General features: G+C 51.6%; 1 protein-coding gene across 2 annotated transcripts in view; it reads right to left on the bottom strand.

Moving 5' to 3' along the window:
- Positions 1-10,282, bottom strand: part of NDUFA10 (NADH:ubiquinone oxidoreductase subunit A10) — a 48,935-nt gene extending 38,653 nt beyond the window's left edge. For both annotated transcript variants that reach the window (XM_060151665.1, XM_060151666.1), the window contains exons 1-6: positions 10,125-10,282; positions 6,406-6,574; positions 5,446-5,661; positions 4,811-4,897; positions 2,786-2,907; positions 771-850 (exon numbers count right to left, since the gene is read on the bottom strand). In XM_060151665.1, the coding sequence (XP_060007648.1) occupies positions 771-850; positions 2,786-2,907; positions 4,811-4,897; positions 5,446-5,661; positions 6,406-6,574; positions 10,125-10,199 (749 nt within the window). In that variant the 5' untranslated portion in view covers positions 10,200-10,282. The remainder of the gene's footprint in view (positions 1-770; positions 851-2,785; positions 2,908-4,810; positions 4,898-5,445; positions 5,662-6,405; positions 6,575-10,124) is intronic.
- Between the last annotated feature and the right edge of the window lie 2,395 nt (positions 10,283-12,677).

The raw sequence follows: 12,677 nt of genomic DNA, 5'->3' as shown, positions 1-12,677 counted from the left end.
TAGAGAGAATGGATGAAACCACGAATCCCTCGGTGCTTTCAATAAAGAAAGAGGGAGGGAGAGAAGAAACCAAATGGAGAAAGGTCTGGTGGTGTTTTCATTTAACCCAGACCCCACTTAAGAACATCTTTCAAAAGTATGTACAGACGTTGCTGACCTTTCACAAATTCTGTGTGGACTCACTGAGCACCTTCGGGCAAGGCTTCCAGGTAATAAACATGACCATTCAGTTGCCACCTAGAGTGAACACATGAGTTCTCTAACCCTAAAACCTGTCACAGAATACAGCTTCAGCTCACTTCTAGCATCAAAATATTCTAAAAACACAACAAAAAAATGTCTTGGCAAAATAAGCAAATCAAAACACAAAAGTCAACCCCAAACCTACTAACTCAAACTGAAATATCTGCTGTCACTGTTGCTTATGAACGTCACATTAAAACTCCCCAGACGACATCCACTGAAATCAACAAGAGCGCGCCCCTGGGCTGGTGGGGCCTAAGGAACTGCACGTGTGGAGTTCTGTCAGATAAATCCTTGCGACTTCCCTGGCGGCCCAGTGGTTAAGACCTCCTCTACCAATGCAGGGGGTGCAGGTCTGACTCCTGGTCAGGGAGCTAAGGTCCCACATGCCTTGAGGCCATAAAACAGAAGCAATACTGTAACAAATTTAATAAAGACTTTAAAAACGGTCCACATCAAAAACATCTAGAAAAATAAAATTAAATAAAATTAAATAAATACATCAATCCACTGTGCCCTGGGCTCACCTCATCTCAGGAAGGAAGGTCCTCTTATAGGCATTCTCGATGCCCTGAAGGTAGGCGGAGGTGATCTTCATCTCATGTGGCTAAAAAGAAGCAGAGAAGTGTGATACGTCTGGACTTTCCTTTTTCCCGTGCTTATGGAAAATGTGAGACAATCAACGAACAGCTTTCCTAGAACGAGTCACGCTGGGTGCTCTAGGAACTGTGGGGTGATGGGAGGGGCTTCGGTACCAGTTAGAACAGTTCTCATTGCACCGCAGAGAGCATGGAAGCCTGCCCAGGTGAACGTATGGCATGACCTTTCTTTCACAGACTCTAAGAGGTGGACTTAGAACAGGATCAGGAAGAACCCCCCTTTATAGTTACAGCCCCGCCTCCCGTTCTGGGCCGTGCCCGAGTGCAGGCGATGCAAGACAACACGCCACACGAGGGGACTGGGAGGGGCACTGGCCCACTTCCCCCCCCGAGCCGCAGAACCCGCCCCCGTGGCCCACCCCGCTTTTCTACCACTCACCCCCACCTCTCCCGTTTTTTCCATCTCCACTTCCCTTTCATACAACGTTTGCCAATTTCAGAAACATAAAGCTCCAATTTTGAGTGGCAAGTCTCCATACTGAAAACCTCTCACGGTTTAGCAACGCTAAAGGCGAAGTTATCTGTCACCCTGTTTGATTTTCTTCACGGCATCTGCCTTTATTTCCCGTACTTCTTATTTATTTCCTTGTTTACTATTAGTCTCCCCGCTAGAATATAAGAACACACATCTATTAATGACATAATGTTTCTTTGATAAAATGTCTCCTTTACTTAGACACAGTGGTAATTTTAGCTGGTGACAGTATTCATGGAATACTGGAAAAATAAAAATGTTCATAGCTCTAAGTTGTTCCTCAAGATGGTTTCTAAAATATTGCTATCCAGATATCAAAAGTTATCTAGAGAATTCTAAATATATATCTTCCTATTTCTCAACAAACGTCCCTCTAATAAGCAAAAGTGTTCAAAATTATTCCACTGAATGATAATTAAATACTTTTGACTTGCAGTTCCCTCCTTCCGCCACCTGATGGAATATTCTCCAAAGTCTACCTTACACATCACACTTAGGAGGAAACTCTCACAGGTGCAGACTGGTAACCAACAGGGAGCCACGGGTGTCACGTGTGTTCACCACCAAAAGAGCGAGGAGGGGGACCCACAGCCTCTTTCAGTTGCAGCAAAGACGCCCAGAGCGTCTCTGCCACCCTGGCAAGGACCTGCCATCAGAGAGGCACTCACGGAGCACCCACAAGACTCCCAGCGCCAAGGACGGGCCCTGGGATGACAGATATACAGGCAAGCCTACCTTTTCATCACAATGTCAAAAAGAGCATTTCCTCCCAGGAAGAAATACTCCAGGTAGGAGGGATCTTTCCAAATAAGAACTAGTCAAAAGGGCAAAGACAGGCCTTGTTGACCTGCATCCTGCATCACACCTGCAGAGCCAACCTCAAATCGCAGGGTTTCTAGGCACCTGTCTGTCTCGACGCCCCTAAGAGTTAATGAACGCGTGTGGAGATCACTGCTCTACTGTTTTAGGGTCACTGAGTAGGAAAAAGAGGAAGACAGGCCCAACATATGGGAGTGGTAAACTGAAAGGGTATTAGAAATTATTTTCAACTTGTAGGAAACAACAGGGCATGAAAAGCCCATTAGAAAAACAGAAAGGGAAGTCATGTCAGGAGATGCACCCATCCTCAGAGTGGCTCAGGTGACCCAGGGTCAGGGGACAGTGGCAGGATGGTACCAGGGACGGAGAGCACTGGAGGAGAGCAGTGAGCGGCCGGGGCCTCCTTCAGTCGCCCATCTCACAAGTGCCCGCTCCCCCGGGGGGACCCATGTGCGTGCCCCCGTCCCTGTGGGGGCCATCAGGAATTCACAGTATCCCACTATAAGTATCGGTGGGAAGTGCTGATCTATGTCAAACGTAATGAGGACACATAAAGAGACAGTGGTCTTGGACTTAAAGACTGAGTTACGTTTCCCTTCTTCTGGATCCGGCTCTGGATCTCGGGAACGGGCACGTCGACGTAGATGACCACGTGAGGGGGCAGGTACTCGCAAATGGTGACCTTCTTCACCTCGTTGTAGTGGTCCACACCTGGCACAAGAGAGGCACCATCTGTCAGCCGATGGTCCACGGACAGCCCTCAGATGCACACTTCTCTTCAAATAAAAGGCCAAAGGTACACGCGGTTCTCAGAGCCACGTGTCGACCCGCGAACCACGTAACAGTCACGGCCGTTACCGCCAGCTGCGCACACGTGAGGCTGGCGCACGGCGACCGCAGCACTCGCAGCCACCCTGCAGGGCAGGGCTTCTCGTCTCTACAGACCAAGAGAGTCAGGCCAGAGAAATCAGGCAACTTATACCAACACTGGGATTTTAGGCCCGGCCTAACAGCTTTCTAAAGGCCAGACCTGAAGTGCGCCCGGCCACACGGGAGGGTGCAGCACCTTTACCCCCTCCCAGCCTGCTGCCCCTCCGGGTCCTCCTCGCTGCTGGCCCCAGCGGCCCAGTTGGGTCCACTCTTCCTCTCCCACAGAGCTGAGCAGCCGGGCTGGCCAAGAGCGCGCCCGTGTCCAGGTCCGCCCAGCCCAGCAGGCTGCTCCGCTGCCCGCCACGGGCCTCCCTCCCGCGGGGCCCCCTCCAACCCCGACTTGCGCCCAAGGCTCTCCTTTTCCTTGACCTGCCTTCCCCGAACCATCCTTCAGATAAACAAATTCAAACCTAACCACATGCCTCCCGCACCTAAAACCCCTCAGGGGCTCCTCAGTACTTTCAGGAGAAACCTAAGCGTCCCGGCCAAGGTGCCCGTCCTGCTAGCGCGGCCCTGCCCGCCCCTCCGCCAGCACCCGGCCCCCTCCAAGCCGCACCAGCTCCTGTAGCGGCACCACCAACGGCTCAGCCAGCGCTCACTCCTCAGGGAGGCTGCCCACAACACCCCGTCTCCCGACGGGTCAGACACTCTCGACACGCTTCCTCTGCACCCGGGGACCACGCTGCGCAGCCAGCAAGCGCGCTCACTGCAACTACGCACCTAGGCTGCTTTCCCACCCCTCCCCCCAGGATGGCGCGGGCCTCGTCTCACCTAAGGCAGAGCCCGGCACACAGCGCGCACCCCGGAAAGGCCGGCTGACTGGCCTCGAGGCTGTCGGAGTGTCTGTGTGACTCAGCGCCTGGCTCAGCAGCACGGGCTCTGGCTGCCCTCCGCACAGGCACCAGGACTGCGCAGACAGCAGGACGGGCCCGCAGACCAAGGGCGGCCGCCTCACCGCTCAGCCTTGGCTGGCTTCGGTCTCCCCATTCAGGAACCCACCGCTCGTACTCTGCGCTCCAGATCTAGCCACCTGCTGGATCCAGGCGACCAAGCTCACAGTGAAAATGCCCACAGGCTGAACGACAACACGGCCTTTCCACAGCCCTGTCCAGCACACGCCTAGCTCCAGACACCCCGGCCCCAACCGGACGGGTTCCCTCACTCCTCATGGCCAGGCTACTTCAGCTAGGAGCCTTTATTCTTGTCACTGGCCACTTGCCAGACTTTCAACAATCCCCCAACCCAGTGCTAGTGTCCCTAAAAGCACTAGACCAGCACGTGCAGGAGAGGAGGAAAGGACAAGAATGCTGCAGTCACAGGGGCCAGCAAAGAGGAGTGAGGGAGGCACGGGAACAGGACCGCTCAGTGAAGCTAGCCACGGGCCCCAGAGCCACGGGGCTATGCCACAAGGTGGCTGGAGAGCCAGGGAAGTTTCCTGGGAGGCTGTGTGGAGACTCGGCGTAAGCTGTGCGTTCAGGATCCAGTACACCACCGTGCTTTCACAGGGAGAGACGAATTTAGGAGGGAAAGAGGGTGGAAGGAATTGGTTTCTCCTGTGGAATGGCATTATTCATCTACTTAACGGATGTTCACAAAACGCATACTAACTGCAGGGTGAGTGTAGCAGGGCCTTTACCAAGTCACCCCATGTGCCCAGGAAGGCCAGCCTGCCGGCCGGACTCACACTGCTTCCGGATGAAGCCCTGTCGGTACATCGCCTCCACAAAGACAAAGTCACTGTAGACGGAGCGCTCCAGCACCACACCCTGCCCTGTGTAAAAACATGGAGACAAACATCAAAACTCAGATAGTAATTAAAGCAACGAAAACCAGCCCTTTCATTTTAGAAAGGGAAAAAATTATTTACAATTCCATTTCCAAACCAAATATTTTCAAAAGAACATACTTGCACTTCTAAGTGGGAAATCATTTTCAAAACTACAATACTTTTTTGGATTTGGCGATACAATGTTCTGTTTCATTCTTTCAGCCCTGATGAAAGCATCCGGCTACTAGAGAAAGGGATTTCGTTTTGGAACCATAGGTCCTGCCCCGCCCCCCCCCCCCCCCCCCCCCCCGTCCCTGTCCACTGCAACCCTGCCCCATTCCCAGATGCTCAGTAAGACCCCCGGGGCATCCGCCCCACGCCCACCACCATGGATCTCAGAGAATCCATGATCTTATTGGAAAGCCAGAGCTTGCCTCATCAAATACCCTTTTAAAAAAGCTCTAATGAGCAGCAATCTAAAACGACTGCATTTCAGAAAAGGGTTCAAGTGCAGGACACGCCCGACAGCTACCCAACCACAGATACTGCACCTGTGCTCAGCAGGTGCTCCAAGGCGTCCGCGTACTGCAGGAGGCGACTGGCGTACAACCAGGACTGCAGGCGGTAGCTGTTGCCGTCATTACTTTTCGGGTCATCGTAAAACTTCTCCAAACTGCAGTTGCTGCTGAGCTGTATGTCCAGGGGTTTCCCATCCCCAGTGGTGCTGGCTGCATAATGGATCCCTGCCTCGGGAAAGTGCTTCAGGCCTGAGGAGAGAAACAACCGGACAAAACATGCTATGGGCACGGCGCATCCCACCAGCAAGCGGCGGAGATGCATGTGGACACCATTGCTGAGGCCGGTCGGCGAAGACCTGGGGAAAGTTACCCTGACACCTGTGTTCTTGGTGCGTGAAAGGGAGCACACGAGACACGGAAGACGACATGTCTGAAGCACGTGTGCAAGGGCAGCATGAAGGTCCAGGGCTGCATGGCAGCATCTCCCACTGCACCATCGTGTGAACTCCTCCTGAGGAGAGCTGCCCCTGAGCGGGGTGCCCGCTGCATGCAACTGGGCTTCGGCTCGTCAAACACTAGAGAAAGGCATGGGGACGACACCGGCTCCAGAGTCGGGAAACGGGGTGGACGCCTGGCCCTACACAAAGCAGCCTGTGACCCAGCTTCTTACTGAGGTTGCCCATCCGTAAGTGAGAGGAGATTGTCAGCCCTGTTCCACGGGCTGTTACACAGTTCAAATGAGACTGCTCCTGTGAAAGTGCTCTGCTTACATGGTCAAGATAAAATCCCAATTCAAACTGACAACCAGTGTGGACTTTTAAAATTTTCCAAATCTGAAAGACTAAAAACAGCTTTTTCAGGAGATATTTCAAAAGCGTAAAATACCTACCTCAGGCGCAATTCTACCTGCTCAATGTTAAAGCAAAATCCAACTCAGATAAGTAACTGTGTATCTGAGAAAGTCGTGTCACTCTGCAGGACACAAGTTCATACCTAGCTTCTCTGCTATTTCTTTTGCAAGCCTGCCTTTCCCCGAACATATGTTGCCGTCCACAGTTATCACTTTGCTCTTTCCCGTCAGCTTTTTGGTCGTTCTTTCACCAAGCAGGTACGCCAGCGGGCCGTACTGCAGCTTGCACTGGACACTTGTGTGAATTCCTCCCTGAAAAACACACAGCAGACAACAGCACGTGAGCATTCTGGTCACCGCAGGCACCAGCAGCTATTAGGTAAATATAAATGCCAAGAAGACCCCTGGTGACAAAACACCGACCTCTGTATAACCTATTTGTTGAATTACTGCCTCTCAGCCCCACCCCCAACGTAAGTTCATAAAGACAGCGACTGCCTGCTTTGATCACTGCTAAATCCTCAGGGCCTGGAACAGGACATGCTTACCACGTTCAATAAAAATTGGATGGACGGATGGATGGACGGATGACAGAAAGGCAGGAAGGAGGGGGAGGGGGGGACAGGGCGGAAGGGGATAAGGAACATTTCTCTAGTGCAGGCTCCCGTCCTGAGCTCTGGAACGGGTTATCTCATGCCTTTAAACAGCTCCTGATGTCCTAGATGTCCTGAAAGTACCTGAAAGCTAACAGACCTAAAACTGAAATTCAGCATCCGCACCCCAAGCCCCAATCTGCTCCCCTCACAAGCTCCCTATCCACCATCCACCAAGCAGAACAGAGCAAAGCCACAAGTCACCTTTGATACCCTCCTCCTTCCTCCAACTCCATAATCACTCACAAAACCCTACTGATCCTAATCTGAAGTCTCTCGGGCCAGCGGCCCCTCCCCACCCCCAGTGCACCGATTCTGCGACATCCTCATGTCTCTCGTCTGCAACGCAAATGCCTGCTCTGTCTCCTGTCTCCAGTGTCCCAATCTACTCTCCACACTGAAACTCAAACAACCCCTATCCCTGAAAAACAAAAAACCCCACGGATCAGCAAGGGGAGGAGCTGGAATGACCCATGCAGAACCGCATTGGAGCTACAGACACAGCATGAACTCGTTTAGTGGACACAGAGAAGTACTTACAGATGTGGGCATGTACACAGGTTAGTACAGTACACTTCCTTGCTCTGTCTGCTGAGAGGACCTAGAAGCAACAAAGCTCCAAGATCAGTCACACGGAGTACCTAGGTCTTGGTTTCTAACGCCATTCTCCAGTAAAAGGAACAAGGGCTCCTCAGAGAAATGGCTCATTCTACGCCTACCAGCTTGCCAGGCCAGGTAGTAAGGAAGTGCTCAACACACACCGTGAGGGGCAGGTTACAGGGACACAGGAGCCACCTGAAGGAGCTCCCAATGGCACAGTTGGAACGGTCTGAGCAACAAAGGAGAGCTGTGCTGAACTTTACCCCCAAATTTAAAATAAATATACACAAGTCCATACTGGTATAAATAAATAAATGCGGAGAAGAGACAAACCTCCCATAAAGAAGAATTCCAAACAATTTATGTGGCTACTCTGCCTTCGAGGAAGGGAGCCTAACCCCCCACTCTCCGTGTGCACGCAGTGACTCCCCTCCAAAGAGGACACGATGGAAAGGGGGAAGCAAGGGTAACTTCACAGCAGAGACACTACCGCCACCTCAGCCAGGTGACGAAGGTCCTCAGTGGTAAGTCATGCTCACAGTGTACCTTTCATATTATGTGATGAGAACAGCACTTTGCCTCTGTGCTCTTCCTCCTAAGAACACACAGCCCCAGTCAAGTCACGAGAAATATCAGACGGGTCCCACCGAGGGACAAACTACCCACACAGTACTGCTCAAAACTGCCAAGGTCAACAGAAACAAGGAGAATTTGAGAAGCCACCGCAACCAAGAGAAGCAAACAGGAGGAATGACACATATCAAAACGCTCACAGAGTAACACCTGCAACAACAACAACAACTGGAACCAACCAAAGGTCCCTCGACAGGAGACCAGGAGAGTAAACGGCAGGATATTCTCTATATATTCCAAAACTCTCAAATCCCAACAACTGCGAATACCTAATTTACTCAGTTGCAACTGTGTGTCATTCACTCATTCGTTTATTCATTTGGCAACTGTTCATTAGATTCCCATACTATGCAATCTTTTTTCTAGACGATGGGGATAGAGCAGTGAGCCAAAAAATTCCACAGGATAACAAAACAAGTAATTATACAGCATATTAAGTAAGTGCTGTGAAGGAGAGGACGGTTTACGGGATGGGATGTACGTTAAAACGGGTGGTCACGGAACCCTCGCAGAAAGAGTGACATTTGAACCGAGACTGGACGGCAGTGAGGGAACTGGCCACGTGGCTACCTGAAAGAGGGTCTCCCTCTCGGGCAGGGGGAACAGTAAGCGCCAACACCCTGAGGCAAGGTCAGCAAGGCCAGTGTAGCTGGTGCCAAGTGGACTGGGTGCGGGAAGAGTAGCAGATGAGATAAGTGACGGGGTGTTAATCATATTGGTACCTTGCACCCAAGAAATTAATCACTCTCTCCTCCAGGTTACCTCTGAGCCATGTGCAAACTGTCTCCCATCTGTGTCCCCGACTTGAATATACCTCGGATGTGGCACACTGCAGGTGCACAGTGATATGTGAATAAAGCAATCAACTCTTCCCCGACTTCAAATCTTTAGAAAGTGCTTTTTTACGGTTATGACAGTTTTTCTATTATTTCCCATCCTCAGTTCCATTCTTCTGCTCTCTGGAATCACAGGGAATAAGTGATCTTTCACGACACATTTCCAATTCCCTCAATTATTCCAAGTATCAAGCTGTATACCCTTTTCATCTTATTCATTTTTCTCTGGACCTACTGAAGGCCATCTACATCCCCTGTAGGGAGTAGCGTCCAGAGGTGAACACAGTTTTACAGGTGGGTCCACCTAGTGTGTGCCCAGCAGCCCCCTCTACTCTGGGGCCCTCACTGTCACTAATGCAGGGAAGTACGCTGGGTATTATAGACAATCACCTTTCCCTCTTTCATTCTTTCTCCCTTTCTTCTATTTTGCAGCCCGAGTTATCTCCTGAAAACATTTATATGACTTTTTAATAAGGTTATTGTACTGTTCTGTTCAAAATCCTTTGCTCATCAAAATCCTGAGCACAGAGGTCAAGTCCCTTTACAGTTCGACACCAACGTTGCTCCAGCCACTATACAGTCACTGTCATAAAATAGTTTTCCTAAGGTTTCCAGCCACAGTTCATTTGCTTGTCTTGTTGAATCCGCGTACAACGTCATTCCACTGTCTCTACCATAAGAAGTTCTCCTAATCCTTCCAGATCTAACCTGAACGCCTTCTGCTCAACGTTTCTGCTCAACGTCACATCGCCCCTTACCTGGCCCTTGACAGCGCTGCCCCATGAATTAATGAATGCATGAGCGCCCCCAGGCTCTCGCGGCTCGCCCACACCAGCTCATTCGTCTATCGCACAATCGCACTGGGTAATAATATCTGCAACCTGGCCTCCCCGAGGAGGGCGGCCAGGCCGCCTATTCCCCACCGGGCCCCACGTTCTGCTCGGAGCTGAGACAAAACGACCTGGAGAAGCTCGCGGCGGCCCTTCCGAGGCCTACCCTCGCGACTCAGGACCAAACTCTCCAGGGGACAGTAGAATCCCCCCCGAGAATGACGCCGGGAGGCCCGGGGAGGTGAGGAAGGGGCGGCGCCAGGAGGACAAGCCAGGTCCCACCCGCGGCCTCCGCCCGCCGCCGCCTCACCACGCGCTGGACGACCGCCGCGAGGCCCCGAGAGGTCGCGGACACGGGGACCAGTCTCAGCAGCCTCAAGGCCATGGCTCCGCTGTCAGCACCGGCTCAAGGACCCGAGGGGACGCAGTCGCGACAGGGCCCCTCCCGCGACCGGCGCGCCACAGTGACGTCACTGCCGGGATGCCCGCGCCGCGCCTGTCGGGAACTTCCGGACGGTGGACGCAGGCGCGCAGAGCGCAGCCGGGGGCTGGTTAACCTCGGGTCTCCCTTGGCGTCCGCCTCCTCTGGACCTTGTAGTGCCCGCCCGCCGCCCGGGCTCCAAGGGGAGGCCTGCCCACTGCCCGGTTTTGACGGCGCGCAGTGCGGGGAGCCGAGGCCGCCCCAGACCTCGTAGTTACTGCTGCAGCACATCCCGCGTCCAGGACGCTCCCAAACTCCCTAGACCGGCAGGTGCGGACTTCAAAACCACCTCTTCGAAAGTGTCTCCATAGCTCACAAACCACCCGAGGCTAGGAAGGCGGCCTGGGGCTAGGGGCGGGGGGTGAAAGGAGGGCCGGCGTGAGCGCGGGCGTCCGAGAGGCTCTGAAGGAGGACCGTAGGCTGACCTTTCCGAGCCACGGCGCTTGTCCAGCAGGGCCGGCCTGGCTGAGGTCCGCGCATCCTCCGCCTCCCCAGGGCCCATCTCCCCGCCTGGCTCGTGACTCCAGGTCTAAGAGGTCTCATACCCCTTGGCGGGCCTGGTGTTGTCAACACCTTGAGTAACATGCAAACAAAAGCTGTCCTCATTCCCCTGTTAAAACCTCGATCCAATGACCGGGGGCCTCAGTTCCTTTCAGGTTAGAAGGTGACTTTAATGTGAGATTTCTTACCTACCAGGCTGCCGTTTGAAAAGGCTTTACGATCCTCACTCTCCTCCTCCGGCTTATTGTTTTTAACACCCTAACTTTTCTTTTGTTTAAATTTCATTTGGTTTTCAACTTTTCAGAATGATCATTGGAGTTGTAAAAACGAAGGTCCTTTCAATGGCTGTTTCTCTAATAAGAGAATCCCTGCTTATCCAGAATACAGATTCCTAGTCCCCAGTGCCAGAGGGTCTGATTTAGAAGATCTGGGATGGGCCCTAAAATGTGTTTAACAAGCTTCCAGCTAATTCTGATGTCAATGAGCCACATGGAGAGAATAGTGTTCTACACCCTGCATTGTCCGGCAGCATGGGCCACTTCCAGATCCTACACCACTGTGCCCCCAGCCCCAAGCAAAGCTCCTAACACATCACAGGTGCACGTCAAATACAGCTGGATGAGCAGGCGTGACCAGGTAGCCCTAAGTCATCCAGCCCTGTGGAATCACCGCTTATTACCCAAGGCTTGGCTCTACATTCTGATGTGTCTGAGAAGCTCCGTGTCCTTGCCAGCGCGTCTGAGAAGTCCGGGGGGGTGAGGGTGGGGACACCTCCCTGTCAGACTCTCTGGCCTTGTGTCACTGTCCACACCACTTGCATCTTCCCTCCAGCACTCCGGTTGTCTTTCCTGCTTCACCCCAAGCAAACACACATCCTTCATCTCACTTCCCAAGACAAAGTTCTGTGTTTAACAACTTTTACTGATGCCCTAGCGAAAAAGGGAGAGCGATCCCAGTAGGAAACAAAATAACCTTAAATTAAATATCGGACATCACTGTCCTAGGACTAGGGAAAGAATTCTTTGGCTTGACACCAAGTGCATAATACAAAAAAGGAAAAATTGGTAAATTGGACCTCATCAAAATTTTTAAAAAGTTTTGCTCTGTGAGAAACCCTTAGAGGATGAAAAAGCAACTGTGGGGATGGGGGTGGAGGTGGACACCTGCAAACCACAGGTGTGACCAGGCACTTGCATCTAGAACACACAAAGAAATCTCAGAACTGAACAGTAAGAAGTAATCCAATTAAAAAGTGGGCAAAAGACATGAACGGACATTTCACTGAAGAGGTTATACACATAACCAATAAGCACATGAAAAGATGTTCAACGTGATCAGCCATTAGAAAAATGTAAATTAAATCCACAATGAGATACCACTTCACACTTATCAGAAAGGCCAAATGAAAAACATAGTGATAACACCAAATGGTGGAGAAGATGAAGAGAAGCTAGTTCACGCATACACTGCTAGTAAGAATGTGAGAAGGTACAGCCGCTCTGCTAAAGAGCAGTTTAGCAGTTTCCAAATTGGAAAAGGTGTAAAACTAAAAATGAACTGTAATACAGCCTAGCAATTACAGTCTTAAACATTAACCCCAGAGAAATGAAAATTTAGGTTCACAGAGAAACTCGAATGAATGTTCGTAGCAGCTTCATTCCTAGCAGCTAAAAACTGAGAACCACCCACCTGTTCTTCAAAGGTGAACAGCTAAACAAGTGTGGTACATCCATACCATGGAACACTGCTCGGCTAGAAAAACCAATGGACTGTTGATACAAGCAACAGCCTGGACCCCTGGAGAGAATTATGTTGCGTGAAGAGAGTCCATCTCAGAAGATTACATACAATGTAATTCTGCTTAAGTAACATCCCTGAAAT

Source organism: Lagenorhynchus albirostris, chromosome 6 (assembly GCF_949774975.1).
Source record: "Lagenorhynchus albirostris chromosome 6, mLagAlb1.1, whole genome shotgun sequence".
In the NCBI taxonomy this organism is placed as follows: domain Eukaryota; kingdom Metazoa; phylum Chordata; class Mammalia; order Artiodactyla; family Delphinidae; genus Lagenorhynchus; species Lagenorhynchus albirostris.
Note: the sequence above shows the minus strand (reverse complement) of the source record. Positions and strands in the feature narration are given on the sequence as shown.